This window comes from Pteropus vampyrus, unplaced genomic scaffold (assembly GCF_000151845.1).
Source record: "Pteropus vampyrus isolate Shadow unplaced genomic scaffold, Pvam_2.0 Scaffold85, whole genome shotgun sequence".
Lineage (NCBI taxonomy): Eukaryota > Metazoa > Chordata > Mammalia > Chiroptera > Pteropodidae > Pteropus > Pteropus vampyrus.
In genome coordinates this window covers 484847-498871 of record NW_011888866.1, presented here as the reverse complement: position 1 = coordinate 498871, position 14025 = coordinate 484847, and the positions used below count along the sequence as shown (strand labels likewise).

At 45.1% G+C, this 14025-nt stretch overlaps 1 protein-coding gene across 1 annotated transcript; it reads right to left on the bottom strand.

Annotated features, from left to right (window-relative positions):
* Positions 1–426: 426 nt before the first annotated feature.
* UBAP1L (ubiquitin associated protein 1 like) lies at positions 427–12404 on the bottom strand. The gene is made up of 5 exons (XM_011363327.2): positions 12019–12404; positions 6931–7503; positions 4565–4771; positions 2301–2402; positions 427–1351 (listed from the first exon to the last, which is right to left on the bottom strand). Exons 1-5 carry the CDS (start codon positions 12136–12138, stop codon positions 1217–1219), a joined length of 1137 nt encoding a protein of 378 aa, XP_011361629.1. The 5' UTR covers positions 12139–12404; the 3' UTR covers positions 427–1216.
* Between the last annotated feature and the right edge of the window lie 1621 nt (positions 12405–14025).

Below are 14025 nucleotides of genomic sequence, written 5' to 3'. Positions count from 1 at the left end.
TAAAATAAAAAAACAAAAAGCAAGCTCATAGATACAAAGAACAGACTAGTGGCTGCCAGAGCTGGGGGTGGGGGTTGAGAGAAATGGGTAAAGGGGGTCAACAACAATAAGCAAATAAAAAAGATTTTAAAAGAAGAATCCCCTGAGAGCTTCTTACAAAAACAAAACAGATTCCTAGAGGCTGCCAAGTTGACCTTTCTGAGTCAGATTATCCAGGAGCGAAGCCTGGGACTGTTTAATCAACTCCTCCCGGGATTCTTATGAATAGCAGCCAGGTCCAAACTCTCTACTTTTCCTGGGGAAACTGAGGCCCAAAGAGGTCTTAAGCCAGTCATCAACAGAACCAAAATCAGAAATGAGATCATTGGACCCACAGTTAGATGTTCTTTCCATACTAAGACCAGAAGCCTACAGGACCCCAAAGAATTGCCCATCATTTTTTTGTTTTATTTTCTTAAAATCAAAGTTACTAATAAACACAGCTTAAAGAGTTAAATACAAGTAGTTTAAGAAGGCTTGCATGAAAGAATACAGCTCTTTGTTCATGCTCCCCCATCTGCCCCTCCTCATAGGCAGCCACTTTCAGTTCTTTTAGCTGATTCATTTGGTATTGAAGGAAACCAGAATGTCACCCCAAAATATGCCTCTTTGACATAAAAATTACTTTCAGCTGAAGGCAATTAAGCAGCAGCAAATGTAGGAAAAGCTCTCCCTACCTTTCCCCACTTTCTGTCTAAAGGCAGGATATAAATTCTCCTTTTCTGAAGGTAGGTTCTTATCCTCCCAGAGATGCACCAGAGGAATCTGCAAACTAACCTTATTGCATTAGTTCCTTCCCATATATTTACCTTCCAACAGTGTGCCATCCTTGGAAGCCTAAAACCGATTTCTTTTGTCCTGTTATCTCTCTACATATTTGTTCTTTGTTGAAGATACTATATAAACCACTGCTTTGAGTTACTTTTCATTGAGGTTTCTCCTGCATGATGTATGCTGCATGCATTAATAAACTGTTTTTCTCTTGTTAATTGGTCCAGCTGAAAACCTAAGGTGGGTAAAGTTTTGCCTCCCCTATAGTATTTGCTCCCACTCTTGGCATTGTTTGCATTGTTACAATGAGCATCACTTCGTTGTTCTTATGTGGTCTACTGTTAGAATGGATTGCCAGGTCTAGCACAGGCCTGGCATGCCTGGGCACTGCAGAGTGTCCCAGTGGTCACTGGGCGCAGGCCACCAGCTCCTCCAAGGCTTGCTCTCGGCGATTGCCATGGACCAGCAGCACTTCTTTGATCCGGTCCTGCTGGAAGCCCATATCACTGAACTGTTCCCAGAGGCGCAGGAACTCCCCTGCCTGAGGAAGGCGAGGCAAAGAGAGCACTGAGTGCACTCTGCAGGCTTGGCCTCCACCCTGGGGAGCCCCTTCTCTGCTGCCCTCTGTATCTACTCCCAGAAAGCTGTGGCCCCCTCAGGCCAGGTGAGCCTGATTCTGGGCAGCACTTGTATTTTCTCTGGACCTCTGGGGTGAAGGCTCAGACCCCCCTTCCTGTGCCAAGGAACGTGGGCCCAGCCTGGCCACCAGCTTGGTCCTGGCTTTACTCCCCAACTCTAGCTCACTCCTGACTGCATGTGCTTGGGCGCTGGGTCAGGAAGAGGAAGGCCAAATACTGGTGCACAAAGGATGCACACTTTGGGGTCTCTGCCCAGGTTTCAAACCTGCCGAGATTTCATATAGCACAGCCTCTGCCTTCCTTCCTCTTCTAGCCCAAGTGCTTGAAACTTCCCTGCTTCTCTTCTCTCTATCTTTCTCTGTATCTCTCCTGCCCCTCTGTATCCCTCCCTCAGCTTCTGTAAGGAGCTACTCAGTGAGCCTGGACCAGCTGCTGATTATGAACAAGCCATATTCATTGGACACTCAGAATGTACTACTGAGCCCACAGCTGCCTATATTCTGGGTTCCAGGTAGGTGAAATTCCTTGAGCAGAGAGTTCAAGCATCTTTGTGCTGCCTACGGCTCTTATCTGAGTGTCTAACAAAGAAAAGAGCAGGCATTCAATAATACTTGTGCTGATTCAGTTAAATATCACAAAAAACTTGCTTCCAGTTTCCCTCCCTACCTTTTCCCCTTACCTTCCCATGCTTCATCTCCCTGGGCTGTCTCCTCCTCCCTAGGGCTGAGCAAGCAGGCTATTTCCTTATGGCACCCAGGCTGGCTCTGGCACTGTGTGCCCCTGCACGCCAGGCTTTTATGTGTACTTCCATCCCTTCCCTCCCCTGGGGCCCAGACAGGTGGCCCTGCTGACCTGGCTCTCAGAGAACTGGAACATCTCCATGGCCTCCTCCACCAGGCCTTCCTCGTAGCCCTGCCACAGCAAACGGTCACAGGCACTAAGGTAGCTGAGAAACTGGGCCAGAAAGAGGCAAAGAAGGAGTGGTAAGAGGAGTGGTAGGGGCAGCAGATGGGGTAGAGTAGGCACCCTGAGGACCTCATTAAGTCCTGGGCTCAAGCCAGACTGACTAGGCAAGCCATGACACACAACATAGCCCAGAAAGCCCGTGAGCCAATAGAAGAGGGACAGAGGCCTCCTCTAGGGACTTGCAGACAGGCGGACAACAAGTCCTTACCAAGCGTCCCAAACTGGGGGCTGGAATCTAAGAAAAGGTCTGGAGCTAAGGTTCCCAGAACCCAAAGCGGGTGGGACAGGCCTGAAACACAGGCATCTCGCCCACCACCCACCCAGCCTGCTCATTCTCCATGGTGAGCATTCACCTATGTGAAGGTGATTTCTTATACCTGTGCACCCACACCCCACCCCACCCCCAGACACATCTCTGCCACCCAGGACTCCATGAGCCCCTACTTTGCAACAGTTCTGCACCAGTGCTGGAAAGGGGAGGGGACCGAGGATGATCCCACAGGGCTGAAAACTTGTCAGGTCACTCCGTGCTTAGTCATCAGGGGCTCCTTTTGCCCTCAGGATGAAGAGCTGCCTCTAGCCAAAGCTCAAAACCCTGCTCCTGCCAGTATCAATTGCCTCGGCTCCTTCTCCAGCCCCCTAGGTCTCTGCATATCCGCTCCCCCGCCAATGCTAAGCTTACTCCTCTTCCTTGGGGACCTTCTCTGTCCCCTGTTTCCATGGTGCCAGGCCTGGAGCTCCCACAGCACCCCGTGCTTCCCTTACCACAGCACATACAACTTTGTAACTGCTGTCTTTCTCATCTTTCTCATCCACTAAGTTTTTGTTCCATGAGGGAAGGGTTGTGTCAGTCTTGTTCCCTACTGTGTCCCCAGCACCCAGCATGGCAGGCAGAAGGGGCTCGATAAATACATGCTGTATTTATAAAGTGAATTAAGAACCACCTTTAAGGAGCTCACTGCTCAGTGGCGGACATAAACCAGATATGGGAAATGGTGAGTGCCAGGCAAATCAAAGCACGATTTATAGGGAATCAGTGCCAAATGAAGGCTCCAGACCATAAGAATTATGAGTATAAGTGGAGAAGAAACAGGTTGGGTTTCTGCAGACTTTCAGAGCTGGGCAGAAGGCATGGATAATATAGGCTAATGGTTTTCAAACTGTTTTAGCTTCTCAACTTTCCAATTGCCTGCCCCAAGACACCTAGACCCTGCTCTGAGCACATGCAGAAAAACCATCCAGCCAAGCCCTCTTTACACAGTCTAGGAAGGGTAGGCAGCCCGACTTAGGATAACTCTGAAGGGTCATATGTGCTCCAGAGCTGTGGGGTTGGCTGACTCCGTTGTTGGGTCTACAAAGCTCAACTTCCCCAACTACCCACTCCTGCTTCTGTCTACTTCCTTCTCCAGAGTTGATCCCAAAGGCCTCCTTAATAACTATCCTACATGTCAAACTCCATCTATGTCTGCTTCCTCAGGAAGCCAACCTACAACAGTGGTTTTTATGTACCTTGGTTTTCACCGTAGCAACTAACTGCACCTAAATACTCTGGAAATGCCCAATAAATACTGTTGACTAGATGGATTGATGGGTGGATGGAAAGACAGGTGGAAATGGGTATGGGTAAACCATTTACTGAGGGATGGTTAGAGCTGCACCATCCAATATGGTAGCCAGTAGCCATACATAGCTATTTTAATTAATTACAATTAAATAAAATTCTCAGTCACAGTAGCCACATTTCAAACATATAGCTCTTGGATACTATATTTTTAATACAGGTATAAAATATCTCATTGCAGAAAGTTCTACTGGGCAGCTGTGGAGAGATTCTTGGCTGCCCAAAGCTCCAGCCCCCTTTATCTGGGGCAGAGAAAAGGATAGGAGTGAATATTGAGACTCCCCAAGTGGGTATGGGAGTTCTTGATAAACTCCTACGGAGAAGGTAGCATTAGGTCTAGAAACTTGCTCACAACCCCCAATAATTAATACAAGACTGAGATTCTGCCTCTAAAGAGAAGGAAATTTCTTCAAGTTAAAGGTCAAATCATATGGCCACTCACCTGGCACCAGCTCCACAACTCGCAGCTCTAAACCCTCACTCACCTGGCTCCAGTTCCACAGTCCCCCAGCTCTGGACAATTACTCACCTGGCTCAGGCTCTGCCGCCCTGTCTTCTGCAGAGCCGCGATGGCCCTATGCATGGGATACCCCAGGGCGACCACTGGCCCGATGAGGTCTTGCTCCTCTTGGCTGAGAGCGGATAGGAGGTCATCAGAATCAGGGTGTGATCTGTGGGCCATGAGAGGCTGGGGCGCCTGCTCAAGAGGTGGCAGGCAGGTGTATGGACTGAGGGACTGAAATAAAGACAAGTTGATGTGTCAGTTACCACCAGAGGCAACACTTGGCTGGGCAGGACATTTTTGAAAGTACTTTTGTGTGCCACAGAGTGTAGAGGCTAATACTGTGGAGAGTTTGCAGTCCTACAGACCTGGGTTCAAATCCCAGCTCTCCACTGTTTACTCAGTTTACTCATGTGTAAAACAGGCAGTCATACTAGATACCCCAAGATTTGTTACAAGGCTTAAATAAGACAATGTGAGAAAAGTAATTAGCAAAGGGCCTGGAATACAAAAATTGCCAGTACATGATGATATGTCATCTATTACTTAGAACAACCCTGCAAGAGAAATATGATGGGTCCGTCCTATTATCCTCCGTTACAGATATTGAAATCAAGGTTCAGAGAAGTTAATGACCTGGTTAGCAACACACATTTGGGACCTGAACCCTACTTAGAGTCAAATGCAGGGTTCTTTGCTCCACACCTTAGTGGGATCTTCTCAGTCAGATCCTCCTTCTTGAATTTGGCTGGGCTGAGGCTTGGCGGGGCATGGAGCAATGTAGAGACTGGGCATAGCCATGGTGCTGGGGAGACTCACACATACCCTGGGCTAAGGTAGGTGGCTTCAAGGCATTTTAATTGATGTGGCCAGCAACACCTCTAACTCTTCCTTCATGAAGAAGCACCCATCTTCCCACCCTGAACACACTGCCTTGTCTTCTCCTCCATAAGGAAAGCCCGGCTGCTGCCCTAGCTCCTGGGGCAGAGTGCATCTGTGTGTGGCATATGAATTTCCCATCCTCCCCCATCTGCTCACGGGTTCCCTGCCATGACCTCATCCTTGGGTCTGCAAAGAGGAAAATATCCAAATCTTAGGATCTGAGCCTACTCTTGTGACCTTGAAAAAGATTCTCAGCTACTCTCTGCCTCAATTTCCTCCTCTACAGAACATCGCCCCAAACCAGCGCCCCTACCCCCACCCCCAACACACAGGGTTGTTGCTGGAGTTAAATGTAATCTGGACCAGGGAAGAGCCATCCTGGTATCAACATCTGATGGTTGATGTGGGTATGGCCGGTCCCATTCACAGAGCCTGTGCTCTGTTTGCTCCTGTGGGGTGGTTGCTGGCTCACTTTACAGGTAGAGAAGGAATGGCTCAGAGCACTTCAGTGACTTGCCATTCACACACCAGCGAATGGGAAAAGCCAGACCTCAAGTCTCTTTTGGATTTAATTTCATTTTGGCCTTATTCTTTTGCACTTCCTGGCCCCACTGTGGAGGCTGCTGCAGGGCAAAAAGCTGAGCCCAATTGCTACCTCCTGCTATCAATCCTGACAAATCCATCTGCTCTGGAACCAGGTTTTGTGGAGTTTGATACTTAAACAGTTTAGATCTCTTAAAGAAAAAAGACACAATTATGAATATAAAATTAGGTACAAGGCCTCCAACTGAGGCTTAAGTTTCACTGGTTTCATGATAAGTTCACTTCTGCTCCCAGTTCTTCTGAGTGTATGTCCTCTGTCCTGAAGCCTTCCCAGTCTGCAGCAACCCTCACTTCTCTCTCAACACCTGATGGAGTGCTGCTACAGTGCTGCCTTGTTCCACACCCCCTTGCTAACTCTCCTAGTCCTGTGGTTTTGACCTTGTCTTTTCCAACCCAGTGTCTGGCAGGAATTAACATACAGTAAACTATTCCTTGACTGAGCCTTCAGCTCACCCATTTAACAGCAAGCTCCGCCCTCTGGGAAGCCCTAGATTTGAGTCATATTCATTAATTCAACAGACATTCATTGAGCACCCCCTATGGGCCAAGTTTGCTTCTAGGTGCTCTGGAAACAAAAATGAATGCGATCTAATCCCTGCCTTAAAGAACTCATATTCCACTGCCAGAGGATAGGCAGGTACGGGATAATTACAATTATGTGACTTGCGCCCTAACAGAGGCAACGCAGGCAATGAGAAAACAGAAGGAATTGGGACTCTCTGAGCAGGGAATATTCTGGCAAAGGGCCACAGTTAGAACAGCGTGGTATAGAACCAGGTGAGAGCAGGTGAAGGTAGGGAGTAGGAACGCGGAGAGGAGGGGACTGAGACTCTGGACCTGGCTGAGGACCAGACTTTGGGGGCCTTGCTGCTGAGCTGCAGCCTTGGCTGAGCGGGCAGGTTGCTTACCGGGACCGTGGGCTTGTGGCTCCGCAGCGGGGGCATGGCGCCGGCCGTGGAGGGCCTCGGGGGCGGCGTGGGTGCACTGGGGAGCGGGGGCGTGGGGCTCCGGGGCAGCGCCTGGCTGGTGCAGAGGCTCAGCGCCCGGTGGCGGATGCGCTGCAGGAAGGCGCGGGGGTGGGCGGCCATCCTGCCCTCCGAGAGCCTCCGCCGCGCCCCTGCCAGCTCTGACCTCACCCCGCGCAGCACGTCCAGTGAGCACCGGTGATGGCCCGGGCTGGGGCTCTCTGGGGCGCTGGGTTGGGGGCTGCAAGGACCCAGCGTTTCCTCGCTGACAGAAGAGGCGTCTTCCTCTTCTTCCTCCTCTTCCTCCTCCTTTTCCTCCTCGGGCAGCTCCTGGGGTCGCGCCTCCAGGCCTTTGGCTGTGGCAAGTGCAGGCAGTAGCCCGCCTTCTGGGCTGACCAGCAAGAGCCAGGCGGGAGGGGCTGACGCTGTCCCAGGGGCATCGCTTTGGAACTGGCAGGGTTCCCGGATGGCAGCCTCCACCCAGAAGAGAGTCCTCCTCTCCAAGCTGAAGTCGTGCTGTTGAGAGAAGGCACCGTGAGGCTCGGCCAGACAAACCAGGGGGCTCTGTGGCACCGCCCTACCCCCTGGTTTTGGGGGACCCTCCTCGACCAAAGACTTGCCCGACCTGCACAGTTTCGGATTCTGAGCCCCAGGCAGCCATCACAGCCCACCCTCACTCTTGGTTTTAGCTACCGCTCGAGTCAATGGATATAAATAACCATTTAATGGACAAAATAAGGAATAGGTGAATAGAATGAAATGTAGTGAAATCTAATATCTAAGTCCCTTTGCCAGTCAGTATATAATTGAGCAATAGCAGCGTAAAAACTTTCTCCAATAAAACATAAACCCCGCTAAGGAGTAATACCTGCTCCCATTCCCTTTGCTGCCATCTGAGATTACTTTGGGTCCAAGGAAATGGAAGATTTGCTAATCTTTTGTTGAACTCTACTTGTTAGGTTCTAATGTTATTTCTATTTCCAAATTATGAAAATAAGGCTCAGAAAATTTAATGTGCTGGAGGTCAGATGTGGTGAGTGGCGGATCTGAGATTCCTCTGCCATCTCACTGTAGTATGTTCTCCACTACGTATCACTAAAATAGAAATCTGGAGCCCACATAAACAATCTAATTTGAGAGTTTATAAATGAGGCAAAAATAGAATGTTCCTGTTGCCTACCTTTAAATTTAAGAACCAGAAATATAAAATGCCATTAAAAATATTTTTAAAATTAAAAAGGCAATTTCAATGCTCTATGATGGCCAATTAAGGAAGAAAGAGGCTGAGGGAAGTGGTGTGTGTGAGGGAAAGGAGAGGCAGAAAACAGACACAGACACACTTATCACAGGTGCTGCCCCCTCCCACCTCGGACATGACTCTACACTGGGGAAAGGAGCATAATTTAGCTGCTCCATGAAAAACGAATAAGAATAGCTGGGAAAACTCTGCAGTCAAAAAGATAAATAAGAGGACTGGCCCTACTAGCTGTTTTATATTTTATTATATTATAAAATATCAATAATTAAAACTTCGGTACTGGCACAGATAAAGGTACAGGATAGAAAGTCCAGAAATAGACCTTTAGTAAATAATAAAGATGGCATCTCAAGCAATGGGAAAAAGAGAAACCAGTCAATCAATGGTGTTGGCTAGCTGCAAGAAAATAAATTTGAATGCATTCTCGTATTATATACACACAGATAAATTCCAAAAGGATCAAAGATTCAAATGTGTGATGTGAAACCATAAAAGTACTCGGAGAAAACAGGACAGAAATTCTTTATAACCTCAAGTGGGGAAAGCCTTTCTTACTCTGACTCAATCAAAATCCAGAAGCCATAAAAATACACACAGGTATATGTACAAAATCTGCATGGCAAATATACCCCATAAGCAAAGTCAAAGACAGATGACAAATGAGAGGTAAAATAGCACATCACAGACAAAGGACTAACTTTATTAATAGAGGGAGTGCCTAGAAATGGAAAAGAAAAAGACTAACAGCCCAACAGAAAGAGGGACAAAAGGTAATATGAAAAGCCTACAGAGAAAGAATACAGATGGAATACAGAAAAAATTGCTCAACCTCAATCATGATATGAGAAGGCAAATAAAACAACACTAAGATACTATTTGCCTATCCTTTGGCAAAGACCCAAAACTTGATGATACTCAGTTGGGGAGTGTATGAGGTACAGGCCTCTTGTAGAGTGCGGGTTGAGATGTAAATCAGTATTACCCCTATGGAGGGCAATTTGGCAATGTATTTAAACAAATTCAAAAAGACATTTGCATATACTCATTTCCTGTAGCATTGTTTGTAATGGCAAAAAACTGGGAATAACCTAAGTGTTCTTCAAGAGGGTACTGGGTTGATAAAGTACAATGTATCCATGTAATATGCAGAGAAAAACAAAACTGAAGAAGCTTTCTATGTACGACTATGAAAGATCTTAAAATATATTAAGTGAAAAATCAAGAAGAACAGTGTATATAAAATGCTACCTTTGATGTAAAAAATGGAAGAAATAGCTGTATTTGCTTGTATACACACACATAAGAATCTCTAAAAGAATATGTAAAAAATGAGTAACAGAAGTCACTAGTGACGGAGTGGGGGTAGGGAACAGGGCAGATGAGAAGGTGTTAGTGGCAGGGTAGGCAAACTGCCTGGGGGCCAAACTGATCCTCACCTTGTTTTTGTAAATAAAATGCCCACTCTCTCCTTTTCCTAATACTATGGCTCTTTCTCTACAATAGCAGAGTTGAGTCATTGCCAGAGTATTTACTATCTGGCCCTTTACAGAAAATGTCAACCCCTGCTCTATATCATTTTATTTCATTTTTGTTTTTCAACTGTGTGAATGTATTTTCTCTCTTCAAAAAACAAAAAAAAACAACAAAAAAAAAAAAACAAGAGAAATTAACTCCAATTAAAGGGAAATCATGAAACTACAAAACACAGATTTGCCCAGGCCTTAAGTATGGAAGGAAAGGCTCCTTGGAAAGGAGCAGGATGGAGGCGGGGGCGTGGGCTTTGGAGTCTGACAGACTGGTGTTGGAATCCTAGCTGTCACTCACAAGCCTAAGACATGTGATCCCATGGATCACTCAGGTGGGAGTTTTGATTTCCTGTGCTGTCAGGTAGGGGCACCAGTTGCTAAAAGGGTCATAAAAATGAGAGAGAAGAGAAAACATATAAAGCACCTAGAACGGGCCTGGTGCATAGCATGTATTCAATAAATAATAGCTGTTATTATTTTTCCCTTCAGGTCACTATAGGTTCATCTGGTAATCTAACCACTACCGTATAACATTACTGTTTTGTGAAAATGTATTTCAAGTTCTAAACACTGGGAATACAGCCCAGTGAACTTGAAGGACTGGTCAGGAGAGGCTGTAAATCATATTTGGAGTCTCATGCTTCTCTATTTGTTAGTTTGGCATGGCAGTAAAAGTAATGGAGGCTCAGGATGGGAAACATGCTCAAGGGAGTGTAGGTGCCCACCCTGGGAGCAGGAGGCAGAGCCAGGTCAGCACTCTGGCTAGGACGTTAGACATGGACTTGGCAAAACGGTGCCCATTTCTGCTACTAGAAGTAACCTTCAGAATTGCCTCTTCCCAGCTTGGCTAGAGCTCAGCAAGGAGGGGAAAGCTGTGATAATCCACCTCCACTGGAGCTTAGTAAAGCAAGTTCCTCTTCCCAATGACACAGGCCCTACTGGCAGAGTGAGAGCCCACAGCATAGGCTGCCTGAGAAGAGTGAGAACTCCTGCCCCAGAAAGTGTGGGCCCCCGGACACTGTTCTCTGGACTTTACAGAGCTTCAGTTCTGGAAACTTTAGTCCTAAGGAGCCTCATTGCAACTCCAGGTTCTGCAGACAAACCAAAACTGCACAGAGTCTCCTGCTCCTGTGTTCCCAGGCCATTCAAGTCCCTCTACCTTACCCTCCCCAGGCCTCTCTTACTGGACTATGCTCTCTGCTCCTGACTTTCTGTAACCTTTTTTTTTTTTTTACCTTCAAACAATACCTGTCCAGTGCCTCTTATGTTCCAATCCCTCTCTTAGCTAATACAAAATGATCTGGAGTCAGGACCTGGGTTTTAGTTTTATCACTAACTTTGGGCAAATCGTTTATTTTCTCTGAGCCTCAGGCTCCTCATGTTCTCTTTTCTCAGGCTCCTCATGTTCAAATGCGTGAGAGCTGAGCTAGATCCTCAAACCTTCCCATGAAGCACCCTGCAGCCAGGAGAACGAGCACACAAGAGGACTTTAGTATCAAGGGACCCAACACCAATTCCATTGTTCTTTGCAAACTTATTGTTTCATTTTAAAACAATGAATTTTCATTAAAAAATTCATGAGAATTTTGCATTCTACCTCATGATACATCTGTGTTATAATATAATGGATTCCCCCTAAATCTTCAGATAAACTTGACTCTCAAGGAAGTTAAATAATCGTGTCTATCCTGAGGCCATATGTAATATAACCACATGAACTGGATGCATATCTCAGTGTGTGAGTGCCATGAGGCGTGGGGTGCTTTAAGGGTGCTTCCAGGGCAGACGTGCTTGGGGCCTGGGGAATGGTAATCCCTTTTAATGTGTCCCAGGTAACTGTCTGCATTTTAACAGAGGATTCTAGAGCTAGTGTCTTAGCCCAAAGGAGTGATTCTAATGGTGGAATTTTAGACATGATAGCAGGCTGTTAGGAAAGAGAGGAACAGAAGTATCCTTGAAATTTCTCTCAGTCATTTCATATAGTCAGCCTTCCAGTTATACTAAGGCTAAAATAAGATCCACTAAATAATTTCCACCACCAGACAACCAGCCTTCTTTATGAGATATCTTTTCCTCTTGGGTTTTTTTCCAAACTCCCTAGAACATACCAGAGCAGGCCCGGCTGTCCTTTAAAATCAAAGAACAAGATCCCATGAGGCTCAGCCTCAGACGCACAGACCCAGGGACTAGAAGATAGGTAGACAGACAGACAGACAGACAGACAGACAGACAGACAGACAGACTTACCATAGAACCCAGCAGAAGCTCCCTGCAGTCTGGGACACTGAGCTCTGGCCCAGGGAGGGGCTCTGTGCTTATCACAAAACCCTTGGGCACCTTGAAGGGGACACCGTCGAGGGCATTCATTCTGTCAGAGGAGTGTGGAGATGGCTGAGCAGGCTGGGGTGGGCTGCCTGGTGGCAGGGAGAGAGTATAATCCTGAGAACCAGGCGCAGGCCCCAAAGGGTGACTTAGCTGAGTCTCACACAGCCAGGAAGGAAAAGGTGAAGTGGTCAGTGCTGCATGGGGGAGGAAATGAATAAAAACAAGAACATTCGAAATGACAAGAATTGACTATTTCATGTTTAAGTCTTGCTCTAGACTACTGTTCCCTAAAATGTAGTTTACAACTCTAGTTCTAAAGTCCTGCATCAAATGAGTTTTCACTCAAACATTTAGGAAGAAATATCAAAATACACAAATTCTTCCAGAAAAGAAGGAATACTTCCTAACTCATTTGCTTTCAGCATCACCTTGATACCAAACCTGACAAGAAAATTAGAGGCTGCTCTCTTGTGAACATAAATGAAAAATCTTAACAAAAATACTTATGGAGAGAAAAATACAATACTGCCAGATTGAGCGTATTTTAGGAATGAGAGGTTGGCTTTCCAAAATCAATCAGTGGAAATAAAGATAAATATCAATAGAAAATGAAAAATTATGTAATTATTTCTGTAGATGCAGAAAAAGTGCTTGATAAAATAAATACTTATCCATGGTTTGAAGAAACAACAAACAAACCCTGTTAGCAACTTAGGAATAGAAAAGAATTTCCTTAACCTAATAAATAAAGAATATCTCTAAAACATCTAAAGCAAACATCCCATTTAATGGTGAGATACTGAAAGATATCCCCAAGATTGGAAATGAGACAAGGATGTCCCCATCATCTCTTTTGTTCAGTGCTGTACTAGTGATACTAGCCTGTGCAAAAAAAAATAGGGGGAAAATAAAAGTTTAAGAATTGGAAAGAAAGAAATAAAACCACCATTATTTGTATATGACATAATTATATGTCAAAAACCCAAAATAATCTATGAATGAAACTCTTAGTTAATTTAGCAAGGTCATGTGATACAAAGTCAATACACGAAAATCAGTTATATCTCTATATGCCAGCTACAAACCATGCCCATGGATTGTAAGCCTTAATATTGTAAGGATATCAATTTTTCCTGAATTGATTTATAGCTTCCAAGTATCAAAATTTCATCACATTTTTTGGTGTAAATTGGCAAACTAATTCTAAAATTTACATGAAATGCAAAGGACCAAGAAAAGCCAAGACAATCTTGAATAAGCAGCAACACAGTTGGAACATTTATACTTTCAGATATCAATACTTAAAGAATTAAGACAGTGTGGTACTGACACGAGGAGGCCAACAGAACAGAGAAGAAAGTCCAGAAACAGATCCACACATATATGGATCCTTGATTTATTACCCTGCAGAGCAGTAGGAAAATGAAGGTCTTTTCAATAAATGGTTTTGGGTCAATTGATTATCTACCTAGGAAAAAAATCTTGATCTCTATTTCACATCATACACAAAAACCAATTCCAGGTAGACTGCTGATCTAAATGTAAAAGGTAAAAAGTAAATGTGAAAAAGGTAAAGCTTGAAAATAAAATGGAGAATATATTCATGGTGTTAGAATAGGAACACATTTCTTAAACAGGTTACAAGAAAGAAAGATATGATAATTTGGGTTACATTAAAGTTAATAACTTCTATTCATTATAAGATACCATTAAGAGAGTAAAAAAAAAAATCACAGAGAGAAGATATTTGCACATAGGAGAGAAGCACATAGGACTCATATCCAATATATACAAAGAATGTCTACGAATCAATAAGAAAAAGACCCAGTATAAAAATAGGCAAGAGCTTTTATTGGGCACTTCACAGAAGAGAATATCCAAATAGCCAGTAAACATATAAGTTGTTTAATCTCATTAGCCAATATAGCA